Source organism: Scophthalmus maximus, chromosome 3 (assembly GCF_022379125.1).
Source record: "Scophthalmus maximus strain ysfricsl-2021 chromosome 3, ASM2237912v1, whole genome shotgun sequence".
Classification (NCBI taxonomy): Eukaryota; Metazoa; Chordata; class Actinopteri; order Pleuronectiformes; family Scophthalmidae; genus Scophthalmus; species Scophthalmus maximus.
Window position 1 is genome coordinate 29,357,501 of NC_061517.1, and position 16,623 is coordinate 29,374,123.

A 16,623-nucleotide genomic window follows, 5' to 3' on the forward strand; every position below is an offset into this window, starting at 1 on the left:
AATTATCTGTTTAAATCAATAATTTAGTTATGCAAAATAAAGCACAGTAAACCTAGAGAAAAAAGTACATATGTAAAAATACATGCAAAAAGGAATAAATCAGTATGTATTCGTTGACCAGCCACAACATTTGTCTTTATGTCGTAGCAGATCGGTGTATATCAGTGGCCTGTTTGAGTTCAATCTGAACCAGCAGTCATGTGATTAATTGTATTATCAATCATAACAACAATAATGGAAACTAAGTTTGTCTGAAAAATACAATAAACACTGAAAGTGAGAGCAGGCCAAAATAATTTTTTATGAAATGAAAGTCCAACTGCAGCTGTCTGAATGAGCAAGAACAGGTGTTACCAGAGCCGTTGAGAGAGAGAGAGTAGCGACAACTCGGTTCACTCCAATGGACCATTTTTTTCCCAACAATGGCAGATCATGGAGCCTCTCAGTAGTTCCCCGAAGTGAGCAGCAGCGCATTAGAGTAGCAGCAGAATGGATAAACCACCGAGATCTTCTGGGAACTGAAGTCTCCATGAGTCACGTGCAAGCAATTTGGACTTCCGTTGTCTTTGGTGCCTCTCTCAACGGCTCTGGGTGTTACCAATGGACCTGGACATGAGCAGTTGGCTGATCAGCCGGAAAAAAGTATTTTTCAATTTCTACAGATTCTGTTTAATATTCCGATTACTCAAGTGATAACATTGGCTGACGCATAACAGAATACAGTGTTAAAGGACTTGGTGGTTCAGTGTCCCGCACTGAACATTTGCTTTGTGTGTAGATTCACTCTACATACACAACACATTTAAACAGTGTTTACACAGTCCTTATTTATAATTAATACTTATTTTCTACTGTTAGTCTTTCATTGCAATGTTTACACTTATATATTCTATCTTATATTTTATCTTTAACCACCTGTGTACACATATATATAGCTAGCTCAATATTTAAATAACTATTTCACTGCTATTATGTATGAACTTTGTTATTATAATAACGCACTGATACTTCTTCTTTACACTTATTTATCAAATCGAGACACTGCAACCGGCACCACACACTAACTTCTGCCGTCAACTCTCTCTCCATTGCCAGGTCGAACCATGTTCACCTGTGTATTTTACAGAAAACCCACAATGCTCCTTTACACGAGACGGAAATGATGCGGGTGGCTTTTCGAATTCTTCCGCTCCTCCAGTAGCCATGACTACAATCCGCTTCTACCGATGTTAACACGCCTCGTTCACCTGAACACATAACTTTATTACCTCCTTCAACATCTCCCGACCATTCTATTTTCACTGGATTTCTCTGCATCGACATTTAGTAATTCAGTTGAGGCCAAAAGTCACATACCCGATCTCACTGCTATTAGAATGTGGTCACATTCGGTCTAAACCACCTCCGAATGTGTTTTTTGAGATCTCAATGCGTCCTGAGAGTGTTTTCACCTGTACTTAGAGCTGTCCACTTGTGATCGGATCATTCAGGACAAATGTTAGTGCCAGGGGCAAACGGGGTAAAAAAGAGAAATGTCCTTCACTAAATTTAACTCTCATCATTAGCTGACACACAGAGTAGTTATGAGTTTGTAATTGTGCACACTTGGCGTAAAGCAGCACAGGGCAGCTTGTTTATTCCAAATTAGGCATTGTCACTGTGTCCGAGCCCTCTGAAACATTCATCAACTATTAACTGAATTATTTACTGTAGTGCCGACTAAGGTGTGTGTGTGTGTGTGTGTGTGTGTGTGTGTGTGTGTGTGTGTGTGTGTGTGTGTGTGTGTGTGTGTGTGTGTGTGTGTGTGTGTGTGTGTGTGTGTGTGTGTGTGTGTGTGTGTGTGTGTGTGTGTGTGTGTGTGTGTGTGTGTGTGTGTGTGTGTGTGTGTGTGTGTGTGTGTGTGTGTGTGTGTGTGTGTGTGTGTTAGGAAATGCGACGTCATTCGAGGAAGAATGCTGTTTTGGCAATCCTCCTACTGGCCGGAGGATTGTACATCATGACCCACTCAAACTTCTTTGTTCCTGTAAGTACACACACACACACACACACACACACACACACACACTCTGTCACAGGCAACTTTTGGGGGCAATTACATTCTTGCCTTCAATTGCTGGAAAACTGACCCTAACACCTTAACCACTGACCTATGAATCAGCTTTTAGATATGGCTTTAGTCCCCAAGTTACTGGTCTCTAGTCTGAAAGTTTTGTATCCTCAAAGATAGTGTCTCTCTCTCTCTCCCTCTCTCCCTTTCTCTCTCTTTCTCTCTCTCTCTCTCACAGGAAAATTAGTTTAAGGTTAATAATTAATGTTCATATTTTTTTATTTATATAGACAAACCAAATCATGCGTCCAATTTAAACACACCTGAAAGTGGGGCTTCACAAGCAGGCATCATTCGAATTATACCGATCGGCCCTCATAACAAGGCATTGTTCTGCATCGTGTTTGTTTTGCAGGGCCCAACAAGGTCACGTGAACATATTCCAAATGAATTATCTTGGCAGACGGAGCGGCTGGTTAACAAGGAGTCCTGGGTTGAGCAGGGAGATTACTTGCCTCTCAACGTGTCCTATCAGCTACATGCTGGAGCACCATCTATGCAACAGAGTGAGAATGCACTTTGTTTGTTTTTTGTTTTTTGCTGTGGAAAATGAATTGATATGATGGTTAACTGTGTTCAAAAGTTATTTCGAAGCTGTTTTCCTGTCATAGGAAAAAAAACACGAATACAACCAAATATATAAAACATTAATTCAGTAAAATGTAAACCTAAATATTTTCTGCATTATAAACGTCTTTGTCGTCATCTAAATATTAATCCAAAACTACAAGGCACTAATTTGCAAATGTGCACCTACTGTGCAGTTGGCCTATAAGCTGTGGTATCACTTTTTGACACAATATTTAAATATTCATGTAAAACAAAAAAGGGAACCTGATGGCATTTTCACAGACTTAAGTATCATGCTGACCTTTTCAATTCTGGTCATCGCCAACTCTTCCTGATTCTGCAGATGCGTTGCTTGTGGCGAACTTTGACCCCACTGTGGAGTTGGACATAAAAGGACAGAATCTCTAACAGTTTTAAACTGATGCGGTGTGAATGTCAGATAAACTTTGACAACCTAATGTGTATCTCTGAACTGAATTGTCTGGACGCCCCTTCAGCTTAGGTACAGCAATGCCGTCCGTAGACCAGAACATGTTGTTAGCTGCTGTGCTTGCTGTAGAGTTTGTTGTTGGATTTTTGTTTTGTGGATTGAGCAGCATGCCATCAGTGGCAGCAGCATAGTAAGCTAAACATTTTTCTTTTCTAGTGGTTGATGTCAGCTAGCAGGCTGTTAGCTGAGGACAGTAGGTGGTGATGTTGACGCAAGGGAAAATAAGTAATTCCATCGGGCCTTGTTGAGTGTGTGGGTGCAGTTTAAGAGGTGGGTAATTCTTGGAAAGTAGAACACACTACAGTAGTTAAGTCGAGGTGTAACTATTCAGAAACAGAGACTGAAACCGCAATACAACCTCACAATGTGATACGGGCTAATGGAACTTCCAACCACCTCATTCCTTTACTTATGTGACAAATGTTTAATTTTATAATTGACATTATGACACATTAATCAAAAAACTCGTCTTCAGTGCATCTTGTGATCGGATCCTTCAAGACGGATAATGATACCAAATCTAAACGGGCTCTCAGAAATCAGGTTCTGTATAGAAGCTTTGATTTGGAGAATCTTCACAGCCCTACTTTTTGGACCACAAAAACATGTTAATAATAATAAAAATTTAATTTATAGAGCACTTTTCATTGCTAAAAGCAATCGCAAACTGCTACAGAGTGAAAACAAGATAAAATGAAATATAAAGAAAAAAAATATGTTTAAAAAGAAAAAAACATTGGTAGAAGAAAAAGTAAAAAGAATAGTGTTCACATGCTATGGTATTGTTTTTAACTGTTTAACCTTAAGTGTTCATTTATCACAATGTTTCTTTCAGTTATCGGTTAAACAGTTTATTATGGTCATCCCCACCCACAATACAAAAGCTTGTCTCTGGGGAACTGTATAAGCAGGGTGACTGTTGTAGAACAGGATAGAATTAGCCTTAATTCTTTCTTCCTGTCCTTCTTAATGCTTATTCATTTCCTGCTTTCTGCTTAACAAAAGACCTGTGCTGATACTCACATTCATTATCAGATAGCTGTGTAAAACCCCCTTGTCCATTCTTCCAAGAGAATGGTCTTCATTCATTTGAATTCAATTTGCTAGGATCCCCCACCAAGACAGACAGAGAATTCACACCCCCAGAGGTGGTAAAGCGATGGGCCATATGGCGACCGCCAGAGTGAAACGCATTTTTGTATTGTTAATTGACAAGTCCAGAATTTCCTGAGCTGCATATTGCTTTGTTGTCACACAGACCACCTCGTCAGCCCAACCCGAAGTCTGATGTGATGTTATAAAAACCTTACCCCTAAATGTTAACTCAGACAGAATTGTATTGCTTTGCCTCTGTCACCAGTGCGCAGTGAATGAAACTCATCTGAACCTTCCGTTTTTATTCTTCCACACTGTCAAAGCAGTTGCAGTGGTAATTATACGTAGTTCATACTAAGGCTGCGTTCAGACTGAGTTCAGCTCTGTGCGGAAAAGTAATTAGTCTTCTGCTGCGATGTGATGTTATCCGCATGGACCAAATTACACTGAAAAAAATTATAAACACAACACTTGTTTTTGCCCCCATTTTTCCTGAGCTGAACTCAAAGATCAAAGACTTTTTCTATGTACACAAAAGGCTTATTTCTCTCAAATATTGTTCACAAGTCTGTCTAAATCTGTGTTAGTGAGCAGGAGATAATCCATCCACCTCACAGGTGTGGCATATCAAGATGCTGATTAGACAGCATGATTATTGCACAGGTGTGCCTCAGGCTGGCCACAATAAAAGGCCACTCTGAAATGTGCAGTTTTATCACACAGCACAATGCCACAGATGTCGCAAGTTTTGAGGGAGCGGGCAATTGGCATGCTGACTGCAGGAATGTTTACCAGGGCCCGTGAATTGAATGTTCATGTCTCTACCATAAGCCGCCTCCAAAGGCGTTTCAGAGAATTTGGCAGTACATCCAACCGGCCTCACAACCGCAGACCACGTGTAACCACACCGGCCCAGGACCTCCATATCCAGCATCTTCACCTCCAACATCGTCTGAGACCAGCCACCCGGACAGCTGCTGCAACAATCGGTTTGCATAACCAAAGAATTTCTGCACAAACTGTCAGAAACCGTTTCAGGGAAGCTCGTCTGCATGCTCGTCGTCCTCATCGGGGTCTCGACCTCACTGCAGTTCATCATCGTAACCGACAACGAACACGGGTGCATTTTATTGATGGCATCTGAAATGCCCAGAGATACCGTGACGAGATCCTGAGGCCCATTGTTGTCCCATTCATCCACGACCATCACCTCATGTTGCAGCATGATAATGCACGGCCCCATGTTGCAAGGATCTGTACACAATTCCTGGAAGCTGAAAACATCCCAGTTCTTGCACGGCCAGCATATTCACCGGACATGTCACCCATTGAGCATGTTTGGGATGCTCTGGATCGGCATATACGACAGCGTGTTCCAGGTCCTGCCAATATCAAGCAACTTCGCACAGCCATTGAAAAGGAGTGGACCAACATTCCACAGGCCACAATCAACAACCTGATCAAATCTATGCGAAGGAGATGTGTTGCACTGCGTGAGGCAAATGGTGGTCACACCAGATACTGACTGGTTTTCGGACCCCCCCCCCCCCCCACCAATACAGTAAAACTGCACATTTTAGTGGCCTTTTATTGTGGCCAGCCTGAGGCACACCTGTGCAATAATCATGCTGTCTAATCAGCATCTTGATATGCCACACCTGTGAGGTGGAGGGATTATGTCGTGCACACTAACACAGATTGACAGATTTGTGAACAATATTTGAGAGAAATAAGCCTTTTGTGTACGTAGAAAAAGTCTTAGATCTTTGAGTTCAGCTCATGAAAGATGGGGGCAAAAACAAAAGTGTTGCGTTTATAATTTTGTTCAGTGTAAATAACTGCAAGCTGTAATATGAATGTCACATTTCTCTTGTTTACTTACTTTACAATATTCCTATGAAAAGTAAGTCAGTGCAATGATGACTGATTTATGTGGTAGTGGTAGAGCAGTAGAAGTGTCAGTAGGGAACCTTAAAAATTAGCAAATCTTCTATTTAGTCTTCCAGTAGCTGAGGGGACGCTTCCCCTCCAACAGAGTTATTTTAACTCTGACTTCCTCTTACTCTTTGTTTGAGTGAGGGAACAATTAAAGGCCAGTTTAAAGCTTCAAGATTCCTTTATTTGTCAACGTTTTTATGCACGAAATTGTGTTTCACACATCCACTAATCAGTAAATCAGTGCAAGACAGGAGAAGGTCCATTAGCTCAGGGTTAGAAAATGTCGTCAGCTGTCAGAGAGCCCAGTCGATGTGATGGCACAACCTGCTGGGCCTGAAAATCAGTCAAAACATTTAACATTGGGAGTTGGCTTCCATAGGAAACCGCTGACCTTAGGTTTGGGACAGGGCACTATGTGTAACATTATATCAAATACTTTAAGTGCCAAACTAGCAACCAAGAGCATAATTATTGCTACAAACGAAGTGCCTCGAATTGGTAAATTATACTGTACACTTTATAATAAGTGATGCAGATTGGTGGTTTTGAACTGTTTTAAACCTCCTCACACGTTTCTGTTTCAGGGTTTTTATCTGTTGGGATCTCCTCAGTAAAGAGGAAGAAGGGCAGCTATCTAATTCCCACCTTGCAGTCCCTCTTCACCCAGTCGTCTCCCGAAGAGCGCTCCTCCATGGTGGTGGTTGTGCTGCTGGCAGATTTTGATGACAGCTGGAGAGTCACCATGGTGAGGGAGATCAAAACTGCCTTTGCCTCAGAACTGGAGCAAGGCCAGCTGGTGGTCATCCATGTCCCCCAGGAATGGTATCCTCCTGTCATAGGTAATCCTGCTAGTGTGTAAATGAATTCAAATCCATGTCATTGCTTTTTTGTTGATACTGTGATGCTGAAGTCTCTCTGGTTCTCTTGCAGGTCTCAAGAGGAACTACAATGATCCTCCAGATCGGGTGTCGTTCCGCTCCAAGCAGAACTTGGATTACTCCTTCCTGATCCACTACAGTGCCAGTCTAGGCCAGTACTACCTCCAGCTGGAGGACGACGTCTCCTCTGCCAAAAACTTCCTCACCACCATCAGGAGGCATGTTGGTGAGCAAGAGGCAAAGAAGACTACCTGGGCAATGCTGGAATTCTCAGCCCTAGGCTACATCGGGAAACTCTACAAATCAGCCCACCTTCCTCTCCTGGCCCGCTTCCTCTTACTCTTCTACCAGGAAATGCCTTGCGACTGGTTAATGTCACACTTTCGAGAGCTGTTGACTCAGAAAGAGACAATCCACTTTAAACCCTCGCTGTTCCAGCACATGGGCACTTTCTCCTCGTTCCAGGGGACATACAACAAGCTGAAGGACAAGGACTTTGATGAGGGGTTCTACACCAACCCCGCAGCTGAGGTTTACTGTGATATACCCACCTACCAGAAACACTTCCCCAAACAGGCATGGGATGCAGGGGAGGGATTCTTCTGGGGACGCTCCCCAGAAAAAGGAAATTACATGACTGTGGTGTTCAGCGATCCTACAGTGGTGACAGGGATATTTGTAGAAACAGGGTCAGGGGGTAAAGACCTCCTTGATTCAGCTCAGGTGGACATTGGCCATGAGGTGGTTACCACTGAGAAAGGGGAGAAGAGCTGTAAAGATTTCCAGTCAGTGGGGATGTTAGCGAACGGGAGGTTTGAGATGGAGGAGGTGGAAAGAAAGTACAGCTCTGCCTCGTCCTGTCTGAGGATACAAGTTACAGTGGGACAGAAGGACTGGGTGATCATCAGGAAAATCCGGATCACAACACAGCTGAGTGCACCTACAGGGCAGGCAGGGGTGTGACTGTTTTTGTCTGATGCATTTATTTTATCAGCTAGATCTTGTATGCAGACTGATTTTGGTGCCTTGTCCATCAATTTCATTGATGAAACAACAACTCAGCGCTTAATGGAACTGTAAAGCTTCTGTCAATATGAAGAAAATGTTTGACCGAGCTCTGTGATATGTCTCTTCAACATAATGAAGAGATAGAAGCAATCATAATAGATCATATTAACAGTGAGTAAGCAGTTTCATGTTTTTAAATACCTCTTAGACTTGCATTTATGAGAGGTGAATATTATGCATTGTCTATTGTTTCTCAATGTGGAGAGAATAACTAGACAAGGACTTTCTTTGTTACAGGAGTCTGTGGTTTATTTCTCAAGGTATGAGTGACAGGGTGAGACCGTGAGCCTCATGTAAGAACCGTTCTCACGAACAGATTTGTTCCTAAGTGGTGTGTACTAGGGATTTAGGAGAACTTGCTGCATTCTCCAATTTTCTCATATTTTGAGATTTTTTTCAGGTACAAACATAATTTACGAGTGGTCCAGAACCGTCGTAGGAGTCACGTAAATTAGTCTGCTGTTTTTCAAATCAAGTTTTTCGCAAATGGATTGTATATTTCATTACTTTAAAGCAATTATAAATAAATATATATCTTACACATCAGAATTGTCAACCTCTATCTGTTAAACTCTGCAATTTGAATTATAATATAATTAGAAATGTAATATACCTGCTAAATGTCGTTACGCAATGGTCAGGGGAGAGCACACCTATGTGCTGCAAAGAAGTGCAGCTGGCTGTCCTGTTTTCATATCTTTTACCTGAAATGTACGGTTTCCTCCAGGGGTCTCATTTATAAACGTGGTGTACGCACAAAACGGGGCCGGAAACGTGCGTACGCCACTTCCCACGCACAGGTCGTGCTCTATAAAAAACAAACTTGACAGGAGAATGTGTGCACCTTAAGCAAACTCTGACCAATGCGTACGCACATTCTGGAGACAAGAATAAGTGACAAAGATTGGTGAGGTAGTGAACTGAAGTCAGATTGTAGAAAGTAAATGTGAGAAGATGGATTGACGTCTCACAGCGCTCGCAATTCTTTTTTCTCGCTGACCAACTCCTTTTACTTCCTCAACAGCGGCACAACACAGAGACACTTCCCTTTGGACAGACTGCAAATTCACTACTGCAACTCTTTCTTTTCGGACCTCGCTGCTCACTGACCCTTCTTTCTATTAGTGATCCCGCTGCTGTGGCATCAAATAACGTTGTTTTCCGGGCGTTCACCTCCCTACAGGCAAGTCTGTCAGTGTCTGAGAAGTGACGTTTTTTTTTTCTCTAACCTGTCGGACGAAAGAAACAATTGGATGTCAGGGTCATTATTATACGGATCAGCAGTCATGAGGTGATTTGCATTGACTATTTATGGTTAAAATGGGCGTGTACAGGGCGTGATATGAGGCTGATAAACGCACACTTGTAGGTGATTTTTGATTTATAAAGGGAGAATTGCGCACAGGTGTGCGTACGCACAGTGTTATAAGACTGAATATTTTTTGGCGAATGCCATTTTGGGCTTTTGGGGGCACGTAAGCAGCATATTCACACTTTCACCGTGGTAGAAAGCACCGCTGGTGTTACGAGGGCCAGGTGAATGTGTCTCGTCACAGCAGGCGGTAAGCTGCTCTAAACGCCAGAGGAGGCACGCCTGAAAGCGTAATCATGCTAATTTACTATCCTCAAACATTCACGGCGGCTGTGGCTCAGGAGGTGGAGAGTCTGTCATCCATTAACTCAGCGGTTCGATCTCAGCTTCCCCATATGCTGTTGTGTCCTTGGGCAAGACACCTAACCCTAACCCTAACTTGCCTCTATCACTCATCCGGCAGTGTATGAATGTGTATGAATGATTGGAAAAAGAAGAAAAGCGCAGTGAATAGCAGTGCTGTGAATGGGTGAAAGCGACTTGTCCTGTAAAGTGCTATGTTGCAAAAACAGTGATATAGTTTAAACCCTGCTGCCAGTAATTTACTGTAAAATCGAGAAAATACAGCGACTTTCAGTACGTGATAAGACATTTACTGTAGAGTGGATTGCAGCAGGAAAACTGTAACATTAACAGTCACCCACTATACAACTGTACAGTACAACAGTTCAGTAACCCTGCTGCAGCTGTTTTACCGTTCATTTACATGACAATCATTTACAGTCATAACTCTTGTTTCCACAGAAGACAGAACAGTAGCTTATTATTTTGCGATGTTTAATGATGCTGGAATTCTTATTGTTACTGTCAGCTCACAGAGCATTAAGACTTCGTGAAGGGATGATTCATAACAACAGTAACTACAACAGACCCACAGAGAAAGAGGAGGGAAGAGATACAAATATCTGTAATAATTTAATGACCCTATATTGATATTTAACGAGCTGGAAACTATTTCGGTTCAATCAGCAATGCTATGACATAAGCCGAAGCTGGTACACTCAAAACAAATGTATTTTTGAGAGTATTGTTTTCATTCACTAGAGGATGTAATAAGTCGGTGTTGCGGGGCAGCTCCGTGTTTCTACTTGGAGGATGATGGTGCTCCTGAGCCAGCTGACACGTTGCTCGCTGGTCTCCCCTTGTCAGTTTGGGGCCTGCTGGTGGTTCCCTCTTCAGCAGCAGTCCTGGAAGCTGACTTCTCCTCAGCCACAGCGCACTGGCTCATTGGCCTCTCCTTCCCCAGAGCTGGAGAAGCTTGTTTGTCTTCATCAGACTGAGCGACAGATCCAACCGCAGCTGCCTGCGAGTCCTGGTTTTGGCTGGCGGCCGTCTCACCTCCAGTGACCGGTCGGATCTGAGATGCTAGACGGGCCTCAGCAGTGGAGGACGCGCCAGCACTGTCCTGCTGAGCATCCCCAGTGATCTGAAACTGAGAACAAAGGTTTAGACTTAAAGCAAGAAGAACTATTGAAAGAAGAAATTAGCATTGGTGGGTAAGGTTAGCCAAAACAAAAAGCAACCCGGTCGAGCTGCACACACACAGCGACAATAGTGATCCTCCATTCCTGACACAATGACGTCATAGCCAATTAGCGTTGAGATCCTGAAGTGACTGACGCGAAATTTGCGATATTTGCGTTGCGCTACTCGTGCCATTCGCGCCGACTCATTGACGCGAATTGTCTTTGCATTGACTTTGTATGTAATCTACTCCGTGTAATGGTGTGAACACTGTTAGCATTTACCATTACACCATATTTGTCAGTGTAATCTGAACTGTTCAGAACCATGCTCGCTGTAAAGACCCTGAATGGCTGCAGATTATTTCCATTTCTTCACATTAGATATTCCTGACTCAGAGTTTTGTGCTGCTACAGACTCACTAATACTGGACAAGGTTTGCTGACTTTATTCCTCTTCTTTGTTTGTGCTACCGTGACACTATGTTTTAGACACCGGAGTATTTCAGCAAACACAAAAAGTATTGATCTGTCAGATGTTAACAGGATAAACTGATCAATAAATAAACTGATTTTTTACCAAACTGTGGGAATACTAGATGGGGGGGGGGTTATCTCCATTTGATTGGTTAAAGGTCAAGGTCAACAAAGATACTGTCTGGAAAATACACATTTTCAATATTTCTGCAAAAAAAAAAACAGGGCTGGAGAGAGTCTAAAATGTTTATTTTGATCAGAATAGGATTCTCCATCATATGCTGTGAAAGAAAGTGATTTAATACATAGTTCAAAAATGCCCTGTTTGAGTTATCGCTGCATATTATTGAACTATTGACACGACTTAAGTTGCAAACCAACGAAGCACCCAACAGGGGATACCTAATGCTGGCACACATCTAATTCCATTTCGGGTTTTCCGCAGCGCTGGAAATTCAACGTGAATGCGTGTATTCTGGACCGTTTTCTGCAACCGTATTTAATGCTTTATAATATTGCATTATACCTCGGAACTCTGACCCCGGCAGTCGTAGCAAACATGACGATTTTCGCGGAGGTCGGGTCCCCCTAACGTAACTATATTTAACTCATTCAAAGTTGACGAAAATACATTGGTTCTTTTTTGCAGGTGATTCTAAATATATATCCACAATTATGGACTATATATTAAATTTCTGTGAATACGTTCTTCTAAATATTACTTACTGTAACTTTAAAGATTTTATAGATCAAAAAATTATTAATGATCATATGGTTGGAATGACATCATAACTACTATAAGGTCAGAAGAACAAGGCCATATGGTGTAGTAATGCAAGACATGATTGATTTAGATCAATCAATCACTCGTCATCATTTGGACTAAGTACAGCGCATGTGCGACAAAAGAAATTACATCGAAGACTTGGCACAGCAAGCGGAGGTCGCAGCCTCCAAGAACAACCTAGAGGATCTCTACCTGACCACAAAGAAACTAGCAGGCAAGTTTAGGCGGACAAACACACAGATCTGCAACAAGCAGGGGCAACTCTTAACCACCAAAGAAGAACAGCAGAAAAGATGGACGGAGCACTAAAGGAAACTGCTCAACAGACAGCTCCCTGACCAGACGGCAGAGATCCTAACAGCTGCCGACCACCAACAAGGACTGAAGTAAAGAAGGCAATAAAGGGATTGTGCCGTGGCAAGGCAGAAGGCCCAGACGAGATCCCTGCAGAGGCCTTACAAGCTGCTCTTGAAACCTCAACTTCCATGCTGCAGCAGCTGATCAAACAGATATGGGAGGAAGAGATCATACCATCGGACTGGAAGGACGGTCTCATTGCAATAGTACCCAAGAAAGGAGACCTCAGGGAATGTAATAACTACAGGGGGATCATGCTGCTATCAACACCTGGCAAAGTGTTCAATCACATTATCTTGGAGAGGCTGCAGAAGAGGGCTGATGAAAGACTGAGAGAAAACCAGGCTGGTTTCCAGAACGGAAGATCGTGCAGTGACCAAATTGCCACCCTCAGGATCATAGTCGAGCAGTCAATAGAATGGAACACCCCTGTCCAATTTCATTGACTTAGAAAAGGCATTTGACAGCATAGACCACGTGTCGCCGTGGAAGCACATGGCTCACTATGGTATCCCTCCGAAATATAGAAACATCATGAAGAACACATACCAGGGTATGCAATGCCAAGTGCTCCACCAGGGATCTGCACATGAAAAGATCGAAGTGCTCACTGGTGTGAGAGAGGGCTGCCTGGATTTTATGCCTCCGTTCCTCTTCCTCCTATGTATCGACTGGATCATGAAACAAATAATCAGCAATAAAAAGAATGGCATCCAGTGGAGTCTGACAGAACACCTGGACAATCTTGACTTCGTAGATGACATCGCACTGCTCTCACATACACACCAACAGATGCAGGACAAGACAACTCAGCTGGAAACAACTGCAGCTGAGCTTGGACTCAAAGTAAATGGGCCAAAAACCAAAACCACGCAGATTAAAAAAAAAGCATGAATTCAATAACACTCGTGGGCCACGCTCTCGAAGAGGTCAACAAATTTACCTACCTGGGAAGTGTAATGGCTGTGAACGGAGGGTCAGAGGAGGACGTAAAGGCAAGAATTGGTAAAGCTAGTGCAGCATTCAACATCCTAACCAAGATCTGGAAAACAAAAAACATCTCAAGACCAAGCTCTAAATCGACAACTCCAACGTCAAATCCGTACTCCTGTACGGATCTGAAACATGGAAGAACACCACTACCATCATAAGCAAACTTCAGACATTCATGAACCACTGCCTAAGACTCATCCTGGGAATCTTCTGGCCAAACACAATCAACAACATCACCCTGTGGGAACGCACCAACCAGGAACCAATAGAAATACAGATTAAAAGGAGAAAGTGGATCTGGATAGGTCACACACTAAGAAACGACACAGCAATAACCAAACAGGCACTGACATGGAACCCACAGGGCAAACCGGGGAGAGGTCGTCCCAAGAACACCTGGAGAAGAAGCGCAAAGCAAGAGTTCAAGAAGGAAGGGCAACAGCTAGAAAAGATGGCCCAAGACAGGCGAGGGTGGAAGCGATTCATCAATGGCCTCAGTTCCGAAAGGAATACTAAGGCATAACTAACTAACTAACAGCGCATGTGCAGGGTATGCATCCCCTCTCAGATGGTTTTCATATTTTGTGTATTTTGCTGCCTCCATTCCTCAAAAAAACATCAGCCTTGTGCGTTGAGGCATGCCTCCATTCATTTAGAGCAAACACAGTACATTTGAAATACTTTTCATCACATACTAAATAAGTCTCTTAAATGAGACCGTGTCAGAGGTTTATATTGTGTAATACAAATCTTAAAATTGTGGTAAACGGTATTTACCTTTATCCTAAACGCTCCCACTACCCCAACCTCAGGTCTAATATTTGGGTTGTCCAGTCCACGGAATGAAGCTCCACATTATGGTGGACTGGGTTTCAGGCAGCTCCGGTGACCCCACCTCTGAGAGGCCCACCTCCTGTGGCCTGTTCAGGAAAGCAGTCTTATCCTATTTCATGGACTCGTCGACCCCTCCCTTTTCCAGTCATTTTTTTCATTTCATTTCTTTAATTTCTCTCTTTACCTAAAAAAAACAATCACTAGACTAGTACTTGGACTCTTTGAGTCAACATTGATCGCTCGAACGTCTGTGGTGAGTTGATAACTGCTGAGATTCGGCTCAAAGGTCACATCTGTCAAGCTTTACCAGGAAACTTCACAATTAAGCCTAAGTCTGCCTAAACATTAGCCAGTGCGCTTAACTGTGATGAGCGTCACCATCGAAACACCCACTGTGTGAAAACAGTGGGAGCTTTTAAATGGATTTTATAAAAAAAAAGGTAAGGCAAGGCCGATAAAGCGAAGCGAAATTCAGAATGAGAAGCTTTCTCAATAACCCTTAAAAAATGAAACCTGACATAAATCAAACATGTATGTGTGTGTTGCCTCCTGTTGGCAGACCTGCAGCCTATCGGACTCTTTGCTGTAGCTGTGTGGCTGAGACTTTCCAGTGTGCTGTGGGTCGAAGCCCCACGACTTGAGCCTGTCTAGACCCTCCACGGAGCGGCTTGTAGGGTTGACGTGGCAGGCTGGGATACGCGCTGGAAGATCCCACGTTCCCTTAAAATCTGGCCATGCACTGCCCCTCTGTAGCAGAAACAAGAGAGTGTGCGTGTGTGTATGTGTCATAGACTTACAAGGACAGAAAGATACATTTTTGAAAAAGAGAAATCAAATTTTAGGCTCTCACCTTAACCATGGGGAGCAGGTGTCCTCTGTCATTGGCAATGAAGGTGGTGTGACCATGCTTTGCAGTGGGTCTCTGAACACACACACACACACACACACACACACACACACACAATGTTAAATGTAAATAGTATAACACAAACGGCACATTAGTGCTGAGGTCATGTGAACCAGCTGTACCTCTTTGAAGGGCTTGGTCACACACCAGTTCTGCAGCCTCTGCGACCTGAAGGCGCTGTCGAACTGAGGATGGAGAGCAAAGTGTGGGCAAAACATGGCAGCAAAGTGTCCAAGGACTCATTTATAAAACTGTGCGTAGGATCCTTAGTAAAAGTGTACGTGCGAACCAAAAGCCGAAAACGGCGTACGCCGAAAAATGTTCAGACTTATAAAACCGTGCGCACGCACCCCTGCGCGCAATTCTCCCTTTGTGAATCCCAGATCACCTACAAGTGTGCGTACGTGAATCAGCCTCATATCCCGCCCCGCACACGCCCATTTGAACCATAAGTAGTCAATGCAAATCACCTCATGAATGCTGATCCGTATGTTCATGACCCTGGCATCCAACTGATCTTTCGTTCAGACAGGTGAGAGAGAAAAAACGTAATTCTGAAGGTTCACTCCATCTGTTCTACTCCTTCACCAACATGTATTTAATTTGTGTCGCTTGAGTTTTATTTTAAAATAGATGCATTCTCCCGTCAGAGAAGAGAAGTTCTCAACCTTCGCGCGGGAAGCGGCGCACGCACGTTTCCAGCCCCGGTTTGCGCGCACGCCGCGTTTATAAATGAGACCCCGGGGTGTCTTCCAGAGAGCACGGTTCAACAAACCCTGAGCCCTGACCCTGAACTCGGGGTCGACGGGACACACCGGGAGATTTCGGTTCCCGTTTTTTTTTTTGGACAGCTAGTCCAACTCTGGGTTGGTTCAAAGAACAGCCCGCCTGAGCGTTCACATACCAGTCAGTTACCATGGTAACAGACACAAACTTTCACTTCGCTCTCTTTCTGCAACGGGGAACCCGGAGTTTCCCTCTTCTCGGGTTATCCAAACTCTTTCTGGACTCCATCCCCGACCGCAGATACTTGTCTCACCTGATTCGCTGAGTAACCGGACGACATGTCTGCGTCCGTCGAACAGCACCCCGAGACCAAGAGGGTCCGGCTGCAGCTGTGGAGCGCCACTGGACCGGAAACACGTGACTTCCACATCAAAGGAACCATCGCTATGACCTAATCCATGTGTGGAGCTATGTATAATTGTTGGGGTCTTTGGGGGGTGTCTGTCAGAACACGGTATTGCTTTCTCATATTCATTGAAGGAACTTCTGACACAAGGATCA

The 16,623-nt window shown here is 43.5% G+C and overlaps 2 protein-coding genes across 2 annotated transcripts in view; one reads left to right on the plus strand and one right to left on the minus strand.

The window, feature by feature from the left end:
• The window catches only part of zgc:101663 (alpha-1,3-mannosyl-glycoprotein 4-beta-N-acetylglucosaminyltransferase C), an 11,236-nt gene extending 2,544 nt beyond the window's left edge, over window positions 1-8,692 (plus strand). The window contains exons 2-5 of the mRNA XM_035644596.2: window positions 1,928-2,023; window positions 2,463-2,613; window positions 6,785-7,039; window positions 7,131-8,692. Of these exons, the coding sequence (XP_035500489.2) occupies window positions 1,931-2,023; window positions 2,463-2,613; window positions 6,785-7,039; window positions 7,131-8,041 (1,410 nt within the window). The 5' untranslated portion in view covers window positions 1,928-1,930 and the 3' untranslated portion in view covers window positions 8,042-8,692. The remainder of the gene's footprint in view (window positions 1-1,927; window positions 2,024-2,462; window positions 2,614-6,784; window positions 7,040-7,130) is intronic.
• Window positions 8,693-10,278: 1,586 nt separating this feature from the next.
• cfap126 (cilia and flagella associated protein 126) lies at window positions 10,279-16,526 on the minus strand. Its single transcript, XM_035644606.2, has 5 exons — window positions 16,376-16,526; window positions 15,459-15,521; window positions 15,280-15,351; window positions 14,991-15,176; window positions 10,279-10,950 (listed from the first exon to the last, which is right to left on the minus strand). Exons 1-5 carry the CDS (start codon window positions 16,502-16,504, stop codon window positions 10,603-10,605), a joined length of 798 nt encoding a protein of 265 aa, XP_035500499.2. The 5' UTR covers window positions 16,505-16,526; the 3' UTR covers window positions 10,279-10,602.
• Between the last annotated feature and the right edge of the window lie 97 nt (window positions 16,527-16,623).

Coding starts and splice junctions, on each gene's coding strand:
- cfap126 (XM_035644606.2), bottom strand. CDS start 16,504: ATGGTTCCTTTGATGTGGAAGTCACGTGTTTCCGGTCCAGTGGCGCTC. Junction 15,522..16,375: donor CCGGTTACTCAGCGAATCAG/GTGAGACAAGTA, acceptor CTCCATCCTCAG/TTCGACAGCGCCTTCAGGTC. Junction 10,951..14,990: donor AAGAGTCCGATAGGCTGCAG/GTCTGCCAACAG, acceptor CTTTGTTCTCAG/TTTCAGATCACTGGGGATGC.